The sequence below is a fragment of the Marmota flaviventris genome, chromosome 1, assembly GCF_047511675.1.
Source record: "Marmota flaviventris isolate mMarFla1 chromosome 1, mMarFla1.hap1, whole genome shotgun sequence".
NCBI lineage: Eukaryota > Metazoa > Chordata > Mammalia > Rodentia > Sciuridae > Marmota > Marmota flaviventris.
The window spans coordinates 174,262,543-174,274,539 of NC_092498.1; the positions used below are offsets into that span (position 1 = coordinate 174,262,543).

The 11,997-nt window shown below is 41.4% G+C and overlaps 1 protein-coding gene across 3 annotated transcripts in view; it reads right to left on the bottom strand.

Annotated features, from left to right (window-relative positions):
* The window catches only part of LOC114105005 (calcium-dependent secretion activator 1), a 471,729-nt gene that overhangs the window by 111,759 nt on the left and 347,973 nt on the right, over positions 1–11,997 (bottom strand). Inside the window, exon 17 of one of the 3 annotated variants that reach the window (XM_034637078.2) lies at positions 8,537–8,554. The exons of 1 other annotated variant lie outside the window; for it this stretch is intronic. In XM_034637078.2, the coding sequence (XP_034492969.1) occupies positions 8,537–8,554 (18 nt within the window). Of the gene's footprint in view, positions 1–8,536; positions 8,555–9,434; positions 9,504–11,997 lie in introns of all 3 variants that reach the window. One more of the 3 variants, XM_034637084.2, reaches the window with a different exon arrangement.

Here is an 11,997-nt window from a genome sequence, read left to right on the forward strand (position 1 = left end):
TAGGCATGCCTTTGAGCCTCTGATATAACATGCTGGTCTGCGTTTGGGTGGGTGGAGGAGGAGGAGGCCCAGGAGGTGGCGGGGGACCTGCTCAGGTAGGTGAAGAGAGGCGGTAAAAAAAAAAAAAGAAAAGAAAAGAAAAAAAAAGTAAAAGAGACAAAGTGACTTTGACAAAGGGTGACAAACTCTGAAAAGAACAACCCAACAAATGATCAAACACAAATGGAGAGCTGATACTTTCTCGGCATTACTTGAACGTGTGACAGAGGCGTGACATTATTTGACAGACTCTTACCAGCGTCTCTGGTACCACCCCTACTGAGACACCCACAGCAAATACTGGATGCCTCATCTAGATGGATGTGTATGAATGATGATGGCAACATCATTGACCCAAAGAAGAGATGCTTTTGTACCATGAAGAACGCTTATGTACCAATAGCGGCTTCTTCCATTCAGGTGACCAGGTAACAGGACATGATGTCTGAATAGTTGGAAGATTTGGTTCCTCAACCCCCATAGGCTACCTACCGGCTTTCCAGGTAACCTTGCACCTGCTACTTAGTTTAGTTTCCTCACCTATAAATTCCAAGTATTCATGTCTTTTCGGTGTCCCTTGCAGGCATGGGAGAGATCTAAAGTCTAAGGTGCCTCCAAATGTTTATTTGTTACCTCCACATTGTGAGAAGGCTGGAATTAATTGCTTTGCCAAAGCAGACGAAGGGCCGTTATTAGTTCAAGTTAGCTGGGAAATATTCTTGCTCCCTTTGTGGAATTTCAACATGTCAAAATCTGTCATTTTGGGGGAAAATGTGTGGTATCTGATTGTTTCCAGCTCATTTAATTATTTTCAATTTGGAATTCTCGTGGCTTTTATATTGTGGGTTGAATCATATATAAAAACTTGCCAGCTTATCAAATATGTTACTTGCTATTCCAAATGTTAGAATACCGTAATCAGCACTTGACCCATCTGTCATGTGGTTTACAATATCGGCACTGCAAACATCCTGTAACAATAGCCTCTCCTTCCATATAGGCACAGTGTACCGATGGCGTCCACTGTTCTCTCTCCATAATGAGTGTCTCATTAACCTTGGACCCGCTCCTTTCTGCTAGCTCTGGTTTACAAAGCAATCTGTACAGCGAGGGGGACATACTCTGTTGCCAAGTTTGCTTCTTGGTTTGCGTGAATTTTCAATTGGGAAAATGAATTTTACGGCAGGCGTATAGGAAGTGGAATTCTAGTGACATTAATAGGAAAGGAAAAAAGAGTGGGGGATATGGATAACTATAATATTCTGGCAATATCATCTATTAAAAGCAAGACTCCATGGGATCCTTTTCTTGCTGGACCACCTCAATGTTTGGCATATAGGACCAAAAAGTATCTTTACCCATTTCTTCTTATTTAAATTGTTTAGGGGAAAAAATGGGTGTCCATAGAATTTAGGAAAAAAAGTCAACTTTAAATGATATCTATTTAAAGGCAGGCAATGACCGTTCCTTTTATTGTTAAAAGAGAAAGTAGTCCATATCTTATATTTTGCTGACAGCACTGCCTTGAATTAGGTACATCTCTGTCACATATACTTGTGGCTCTTGCAATAAATGCTTGTTACCTGAGTGTGTAATTCTCATGGAAACTTCCTACCTATTCTCACCCAGGTAACTGAGTGGGTGTATCAAACTACTTGATCCAGGGGTTAAGGAAACAATGAAGCATCCCTAGGGTTGATCCATAATCCGAGAAGTAGCAGATACGTATTTTAGCTCAGTGGGTCTTGATGAGAAATTCATAAATGGATTCCTCCCTGCCAAATGTCTGTCCAGAATTCTGACAGTGAGGTTTGCCACCCTAGAAAAACAAGCTCCCTATTTTTTTTTCTCTTACAGAGCAAAACAAAAACATCATACCTTGGTTTCCAACTTCATTTACCCAATTACCATTGCTCATGTTTACACAATTAAATCTGCTTGGCTTCCAAAGAGAGAGAGAGAAAGAGAGAGAGAGGAGAGAGAGAGAGAGAGAGAGAGAGAGAGAGAGAGAGAGAGAGAGAGAGAGAGAGAGAGAGAGAATTAAATGTGACTACAGAAAAACAAAAAGAGAATTCCTCTGCATGCTCAGCTAAGCCAAGGAAGAGAAGCATCCAGAAGCCAGAGACACTCCAATTAGCCCTTAAATAACCTGACCATCTCTGCTTCCAGAGAGCAAACTGCCAGTTCCTGAAATATCACAAGAGAGAAGGGTAGCCCACTTATTACCAAGTTCCAGCCATTGATGTATCATTGAAGATGCCAGTGTTTGTACTATGCTATTACTGAAAATAACTAGCCTGTAAAATTTGCTGTAATTGGGGGTGGGGTGGGGTGGATAAAAGCCCCAGGAGGAACAGAAAGCCAAGCAGATAGATGCATCATGGTGGAAAGAACACCTGGCCTCCTAGAATGATAGCTACAAGGACCAAAGCCTTCGGGTTAACATCGTTTCATTGGTGAGGCTGTCCATGATCCCCTGGGATCTCCATGAATGTGCTTCAGGCGGCTTCATCTCCAGGGCAGTATAAAGAGTATGTTAGGAAAGCAGATGGATGGATCATGGATTCTCTTCTCCACTTTTTTCCATCTGAGCCATCTTTTCTCCTCTCCGTAAGAACCTAAGTGGGATGGGATAGTCTATTTTACCCTCAAAACATCTCTTGATCTCTTCTCCCACCACACTGGATAACATGCCCACACTCCTGTGGAGGTGGGTGGGCACGTGAGTCAGGTCTCATTATCTCCACCTCTTCCATTGTTAAAACTCTCAAGCCAGCCTAAGTTAGTCCCTTTCTTCCTTTGTGGTTCATTCTCTTTCATGGAGCACCATGGTGATCTTTGCAAAGCACACATCCAAACTCGTCACACTCCTTCTCGAAACCTTCGAGAGAGTCCTTCTTAGCAAGAGTCATGCCTTCCTGTGCCATAATAAGACAGTGTCTTCATGACAAGCACCCAAATCCTTGGTCTGTATCTCTATTTAAGTGCTCATGGTCATTTGTAAGAGTAGATTATACATACATATCTGTCTCCCTCTCTACCCAGTGAATCCTGTATTTCTTCTTTTCTTTGGTGGGGGTGAGGGTACTGAGGATTGAACTCAGGGGCACTCGACCACTGACCCACATCCCGGCCCTATTTTGTATTTTATTTAGACACAGGGTCTCATTGAGTTGCTTAGGACCTCACTCGCTAAGTTGCTTAGGACCTCACTCGCTAAGTTGCTGAGGCTGGCTTTGAACTTGTGATCCACCTGCCTCAGCCATGCCCGGCCTGAATCCTATTTTCTAGGGCCTAGAGCATAGCCTGGCCCTGAGCAGGTCCTCACATATTGGTGGCAAGGGATCCTTAGTGAATCCTGCCCAATAAAGTGCTTTCATGGAAAAGAAAATGCTCTGTTTTCAGTATGCACAGAAACCACATAGCACCATTTACCTCTTTCCCAAAGCCCCTGGTTACTTAATGGATGTACTAAGTTGAAATGCTAGGTAAAAATCAACATAACTGCAACTTCCAAGTCAGAGAGCAACTTCAGGTATCTTAATGCCATTAAAAAATATTTCTTATAAAGAATTTTTAATTTATTTATTGGCAAGTGGCTCTAATGCTAAGCTACATCCCCAGACCCCAAATATTTTTATTTAAATTCAAATAAAATATACCCACAAGGGGAAAATGACACTTATGGGTGATAGTTTTCTTCTCCAATTTGGTGTTTTTGTATTCAAAGTTAGGCTTTGTCCAGTGGGCTAAGCTGTTGCACCTAAGACAAGTGAGCTTAATTCTGGATGGATGCTGTAATGGATCGGTTGTCCTTGTCCATGCAGAAAAGTTTCTCATGGAATAGCCTTTTCTCTACCCCATAAAGTTCTAGTGGGAAAGTCAAATAACATATCTTACAGAAGCAGTCATGTGAGCTTAGCCTAGCCAATCAGAGTGCCCCCTCACCATCATCAGATATTATGATTGGCTCATAATATTCTCAGGTGACCCAGGATGGCCAATGAGACTCTTCTCTGGAATTTTACACAGTTGCTAGGAGAAGAAAGCTCTTTTGCTTCTAGGGTCATTAACTTGGATAAAAGTCTGAGGATAACTGTGGCCATGTTACTGCTCAAACACTTGTATTACATCGAGTCATGTTAAAGAAGCCTTTAGCAGTTGGAGATATGAAAACAAACTAAACTTCTTCATTCTTGAGTCCCATTCCTCCTTGAAATTCCTAGCTAAAAATATGCCTTTTGCTTGCTTAAGTTATTTGAGTTTTTCTTTATGGTCACTCGCTATAGCAAGAATACTGATTTAATAGCACTCTTAAGGATCCATTCAGGGCTGGGGCTGTAGCTCAGTGGTAGAGGGCTTGCCTAGCATGTGTGAGGTACTGGGTTTGATCCTTAACATTGCATAAAAACAAACAAACAAATAAACAAAATAAAGGGATGCTGTCCATCTACAACTGCAAAATAAATGAATGAATGAATAAATAAATAAATAAAATTGAAAAAAAGGATCTGTTCAATCCCTAGTAATCATTCATGTACTTAGCCATTTGCTCTCTTGGACAGGATCTTAGAGCATCTGGAGGGATAGTTAATATAAGCAAACAAGCAACATAGTCAGAAAAAACTCTTGCCAGTTATTGGGGGCTTAGCCCTTGACCTTCATAATGTCCTCCTTTGGCACTAGCCCCCAATATGCAATACATCAAAGACACTGGCCTGGGCATACTCCTCTTGCACTGCATTCCTTTGGCATCTTGCATCCCTTTTGCCATAATCATCACATTTGCTTATTTTATGCCTACTTTTACATTAGTTCCATAAGGGCAGAGATCATGACTGCTTTTGCTCCTTGTATCCTGGCTTCACATTTGTTGAGAGACAACAAATTCTCTTCCTTGAGGATCCTTCTTGATGACGGTTTTGAAATATGTTTCTCTTTGCCCCCCTCACTTTTTGTAAAGTATAAATAAGGTGCTAGTGAACAGAATAATTTGAGCTTGGAAACACTTATGCATGCATCACTGAAACAAAAAGGGTGAAAAGAGAAACATTTAACTCCTCCTGTATAAGACCTGAAGCATGGGCTGTCCTCCTCCAAGAACTGCCCGGATCTTGCAGGCTTGGGCTTATCCCTCGCTGGTCCCTTGGGAAGAAAGCAGAGTGATGGCTTTGGATTGTGGGCTAGTGGGAATTGTGGACTTGGTCCTTTCTCTGTATGAACAGGCCTTAGACTTGTGGGACATTTGCTTTGATATAGGAAAAGAAACAGAACCTCCACACCACAGAATCTGCTTGGAAGTTCTCTGGATGGATATGACTCACTCTACAAAGTTTCTATCAACTGGACAAGAAAAAAGTCCCTTGTTCTTCGGCAATCTTCAGGAATCTCAACTGCCCTCAGGAAGGCTTTAGGATGAAAACAAATTTGGCCCCAAAGGGATGGTTTTATTATTTTGTAGTCTTCCTATGTGACAGGTTGTATGTACTTTTGGACTTATTTACTGAATGAATGAATATTATTGAAGTGTCTACCATTTCAGCTAGAAAATCTGAGTGACAGAAAGAGACAAAAACTATGGTGCTTGCATTTAGTCAGATCTGAGTCAAATTCTGCTTGAAAAACTCACTTACCTTCCTGAATCTCAGCTCCCTCATGTGTATGTGGAGCAATAATGAAGTCTTCTTCATGGGAATAAGGTAAAGGAAGATCCAATCAGATCCTCCATGTAAAGTCCTTAGCACAGTGCCTGGGCCTGAGATGGGATGACTGTTTATCCATCTGTCCATCCATCCATCTATCCATTCATCCATCCATCCATCCCTCTGTCCATTCATCCAAGTACCCGTCCGCCCACCGTCCATCCACCCACCATTCACTCATCCATGTACCCATCCACCTACTTATCTAGCTATATATCTCTGTTTGTATATACCCATCTATCCATCTACCCACCCACCTACTTCTATCTCTATCATATATCTATCTCTATAAGTCATCTCTGTCCAATTTTGGAAATCCTTGGCATGTTCGAAGGAAAAAGTTGCTTTATTTCAAATTCCAGTGGAATCGTTATGATGCTCAGAAAATTATGCAAGTATTTAGCCAAGAATTGAGGCAAAACAGCAATAGTAGTAGTGTCGACTTTCTTAGAGCCTGCTTGGTGGGGAACATGTGACAGTTTCAGTGGATATGTATTTAAAATAATAGAATTCATTTGCAGGAGTCACAGGTTTTCTTTCACATACTAGCAATCCTTTGCAGCTTTCCCCTCTTTGAGATACTGTGATTAAACTCTTAATTTCTAATAATGCCACCAGCTAGAACACCCAAGTCCACCAAAGAGTCACCTGCAGATTCTGTTGCTTCTCAAGCTCCGCCTGACTAAAGGACTCAGGGGCCACCACATTCTAGTCCCCGCATTCCAGCTAACCCAATTTGGAACTCTGGCAGTGTCCTGCTACCTCCATACCCACCCAGATTTTGGTGCTCTACTCCCGGAGGACATTGAAAAGAGAGGAGGAAGAAAATAACAAAAAATGTAAAGGTCAGCAAAGAAACTATGACTGTAATTGTGATAGAGACCTGGGATGTTTAGAAGAGCTTCAATGTCCCAAGCCTTAAACCCATCTCTGTTTTGACCTTATGTTGTAGATTCAGTTTTCCTCTATTCCTGCACTTCAGTTGTTTCTCCCCATTGCTACTAGTGTGATTTTTCTGGAGTGCAAACCACCAAGCTGTCTCTTGCTTAGGGAACCTCTGGTGGCTCTCTGCCACTTTGGGGGAGGGGTGAGACCTGGGAAATCATTCCTCTGAAAAAATCCTATGCATGCAAAAGTGGGCTTAGATTTCAGGTTGAAAACCTTTGGACCATGAGATACAGTCAGAGCTCTGTCTCATTATGGCATATGAAGGCCTTTGAGATATTGCCCCCATGCCTACCTTTGCCATCAACATCTGCCACTGCCACCATCTACTTTGATTTGCAGAATGTTCAATTACAGAGTAGTCAAGAGTGTGCTTCTGCTGGGCTCAGATTCTGGTTCTACCACTTATGTTTCCAGAAGTGCATGTTCAAGTTCTCTGTGCCTCAGTCTGCTCATCTGTAAAACGGGAGCAACAACATCCTGTCTCCCACAAGGGGTTCTGAGGATTAAATGTGTTAACACAGACAAAGCATGTAGAATCATGTGAGGAGTATGATAAGCATTAAGTAAGCCTTAGTTTTTTTTTTTTTTGATTAGCAATATGGTTTTACTTATTTGCAGATTTTTCTCTATCAAGAATGCCTTCCCAATCTTCAATTCCAGCTCCCCTGAACTGATTCTGATTCATCTCTGCCAAAATGAAATTCAAGCCTTATCACCTTATGAAGACTTCTGTGGTTTTCTGACAGCACCCCAACTCTTGCACACACACTCAACCAACAGGTATTTCAGTGTACTGAATTTGTCAATTACACACATGCACATATGTTCCATGAGGCTAACAGCTGTCTCCCTCTTGTTTACATAGTACCTGGCTTTGAACAACAGGGTCAAGTTGGGCTCTCACTAAACATTTGTCCAGTGAATGAATGAATGAATGAATGCCTTTCCTGAGAGAGGGGAGGGGGGGCAGGCTCATGTGTCTTGAACATAGTTTTGTGAGTCTTCTAATATTTACTGCTAAACTAAGGCTTGGCTCAAAATTGCTCTCTGAATTGTCCTGAAATAAGCTCAACTGTTAACTCTAGATATGACAATTATTATTTTTTGAGACTCTTAGGTCTTAAAAATAATGACTAATATTATACATTTATGAACATTTTTAGCCAGAGCTCCACTCAAAATAGGCTCAGAAGTTTGGGGACCAAACAAGAAGAAAACTTTCGAAGCCAGAGGACTTCCTAGGAGCCACCCCTCTGGGAAACTTCCAGCAATGACCCCTGCTCCATTTGCCTGTTCTCCTACGTCATCACAGAATACATACAAGATACAACACGGACACAACTTCCGTCTATCTTGGCCAATAAACACTCATCGAAGAACACAAACTTCTCCATAGGGCAGAAAACAGAAAACAAAAACAAAAACAAAAACTAAAAACAAAAGAGAGAGAGAGAGAGAGAGAGAGAGAGAGAGAGAGAGAGAGAGAATGAAAAGCAAAAAGGAAGATTCGTTTGGTTCAGTAACTTTTTTTTTTTTTTTTTTAACGCGCATGAGGCCAAATCACTGTATCCTGAAACCAAAGATGAAATGAATCTCTGCAGCAAAACCAGAATTCTTTCCTCCAAAGCTTATGCCTTTATGGAAATTCTGCTCTATAAAGGTCAACATCAAATGGGCATGAGATGTATTTAGACAGCACAAATTAACTCCTTAAGTATAATTGCAACTCCGCATGGCTCTCTGGGAGTACATACCTTAAGGAGCTATTAAAAAAACAAAAACAGAAACAAAAACTGAATATAACTCAACAGTCCTGATAATCGATAATGCATATACAATTGGTTCACCTGCGTCCTTTTGATTCTCTATTTGAAAGAGAGAGCACAACAAGGAGAGAAGAGAGAGAGAAACAAGAACACATATGCAAGATTAATGAGCAAGTGGACCACAATGCCCCCCAACTTATGTGTGATACATGGTATTGGAAAGCAAAGGTTGCCCTTGGGTTCCCACCGCCCCGAAGTGTGGGGGCCAGCAAAAAAAGGCTCCTTCACAGAGGTGGAAAATGCTGCACAAATAGAAAATTAGTCAAATTAAGTTTAATGTGAAATCAAGCTATGAAACATACATGAACTCTCCAAATGACAATTAAGTCATATGTTCTAGCCAGAGCTTCGAGGACAAAGGACAAGTCAAACCCTCCAGAGAGAACAAGGGAAAGCTTCCCAGCTTGAGAGAGAACAGAGGGGAGGCAAATGAGATCTCATTTTTTACAGAGAGTGGACCACCTCACATGATCTCGTACCCATAGTAGTTTGACCTCTCCAACATGGAGAAGGAGGCATTCCTTTGCCCCAAATGTCCTTCATCTGACACCTAATGCGTTGCTCCCCCAGCCTAGCTGCTACCTTTGGATTGTGTACCAGTGACAAGCACTTTACAGATTAGGGTCACACACAAGCAAAGTAAAAATGCATTCAGGTCACAGACAGAGAAGAACTGAAAAACTTACAGACGAGTTTGAGTTTATCACAAACAAATGGCTTAATTGTCTAACCTGTTTTAGGTTGATAAAAAAGTGACTGGACTTCTCACACTGGGTTTCACAGACAGAACCAACAGACAAGCCAATGCTAAAAAACTTGAAGCAAGGAGAGTGAGTTGGTTTGGACCTGGATTTTTCTTGAAATAATGAAAACAGAAAAGAGTGAAGGAAAGCGTGGTGAGGAGGTGGTAGGTACTCACGAATGGTTAAATCCATCACTTGGGAGGCCAAGCAGAAGACAGGATGCTCATACATTTCTCTCTTTTTCCCTATAAAAGAGGATTTGGGCATGCAAGAGGCTTAGGTCAGAGGTAAAGAGGTCAAAGGTCACAGGTTAGAGGAAAACGTTACATTAGCTCAAAGGAAAATAGCCACAGAGTATTTTGGGATCAACACAGGATAAAAGAAAAAAAGGAGTTTCAAAAATTGGTAATCTACTGGATTAACCATTCAGCATGCCGTGAGTCACGAGAGAGATTGTGACCATGATCTTACACGTCTCTTTAGAGTTGTTGGCAAGAATACAATGACCAAAAAACATCATGAGTCAAGGGGAAACAGAATCTCATTGATTTATGGCTCCAAGATACTAAGGATTTAAGACTTTAGTATCTAAGGCTCTTTGAGGTATTTCTTCATAAACATAGTCGCCAGCAATATTACTACAACTTCTTTCCAGAATTCGCAGGGCACTAAGCTGTTCATGCTCACAGAGGGAGCTCAAATGCAAAAAAAATGGAAGATTTCTTTTCTGAGGGTAGGATCAGAACCTTGTGAAAGAAAGCTGTCTGGTAGTAATATCTTTGAAGCTGCAATGTCCCAGCCCAGGGTGGACTATGTTCATGAAAGAAAACCTGATACATGCAGCCAGAGGATGTTGGGTTGTCTGAATTAACAATCCCAGCATGCTTTGAAATTGGGGTCTCAGCCACTTTTGCAGAGGTCACGTCAAAAAGTGGCTGAGCCAATCACGGACAAGGAAGGAGAGAAGCAGAAGAGAGCGGGTAGTGTGGAATGAGGTACTTCTCTGAAAAGAGAGTTGGAAAAAAAGGATTGGTTTCTTCAAAGAATCCCCAGACCTAAAAGTCACAGTGCAAAAGATAATTAACACAACCGAGAAGAATTGAGGCACAAAAGGAAATTACAGACCAGCTGATCTACTTTGGAAATGAATGCATTTTTACTTACAGATCTTAAAGTTTGTTTTTTGGATTTATTTATCTGAAAGAAGAGAGCAGATCTTACCAAAAGACTAAGTAATCGCTAGACCAAGATCTACGAGGGAGCAGCCACGGTGACCAAATGTTTTCTGATCCCATCCCATCTCTGTCCTTGCCTAGAATTATTCAGTACCTGGTTCACTTGACCAAATGCAATCATTGGTTGCAATCATTATGTCCTGGGACGGTCAATGCTGGAACAATTATCTGCTAATATAGCCCTTTCATGATCAATCTTCTTGTTCATCTATTTTTATCACTCATTACCAAGTCAAGAGTTGATAAACATCCTTTTAGTGCCCAATTCTTAAGTGTTTCTCCTTGGATGCATAACAATGAATTCATTACCACTGGTACACAATTTGCATCATCAGACAGACAAAATTGAGAGAGGGAGAATATGTGATGTACAGAATGCTGCAAATTTGACATGATCTTGACCTAATTCTCTAAGGAAACAAGGACTTTGGCAGGGTAAAGTGGTAGGGTCTGGGTGGTAGGTTAGTTTCTTTCTCTTTTTAAAATTTTATTTTCTTCCCCAGTCGTGTCCTGAGGTAGACAACGTGCCTTTGCTGGACTTGGTCAGGTGTCGTGTGTTTCGTGTGTGACAGAACATCAGATTCCAGAATGCGGACACATCAAGTTTTGCACACAAAACTCCCACATTTATACACTTACACCACTGGTCAAGTTGGGTGTGGTTTTCAAATCACCCTATAGCAGCCAACGGGGTAACAATGAAAAGTGATTAATACCTCTGCGAAGAAGAAATAGGTCCCAGAGAACCATTACCTTTCTCAACTCGAGTTTACTCAAAGTGCCTTTTGGGTGATTATAGGATCATCAGTGACCACTTTCCTAAAACTTGAGAGGGCAGTGGTAGCAATCATCCCAGGTCTTTAGTAGCAATGAATGCAATGAATGAGATCTAAAGCTAACCTGAGTCATCTAGGGCTCCATGACAACCTGCCATCAAGTTCAAAAGCTCTCAAAGGATAAGATACTTTCTTTTTTTCCTCCTTTTTTTTTTTTTTTAGTACCAGAGATTGAACCTAGGGGCACTTTACCACTGAGCCACATCCCCAGCCCTTTTCATTTTTTATTTTGAGACAGGGTCTCACTATGTTGCTCAGGGCCTCTCTAAGTTGCTGAGGCTGGCTTTGAACTTGTGATCCTCCTGCCTCAGCCTCCTCAGCTGCTGGGATTACAGGCATGTGCCACTGTGCCCAGCTCGGACAAGATACTTTCAAGGGGAAGGAAGGCTTAAGGCTAAACCTTGACATTACATTATTCAGCTTTTTTTTTGTTTTGTTTTTCTAATGCTATCAGCAGGAGATAAGAGACTGCTCCTTTTCCCTGTGTTTAAAGAAGGAAAGGCAGGCAGCCATCTAACCAAATCCTTTCCTAGGAGAATATTAGCAGTAGAACAGACATTTAGGGCCAATGCGATCTCTTATAAGGACCTTAGTTATCTTATCACATCTCCATTCACTAGTCTTCCCCGCAAAGGCTGGCTCCTGAGCCTCTTATTTATTTATTGGAC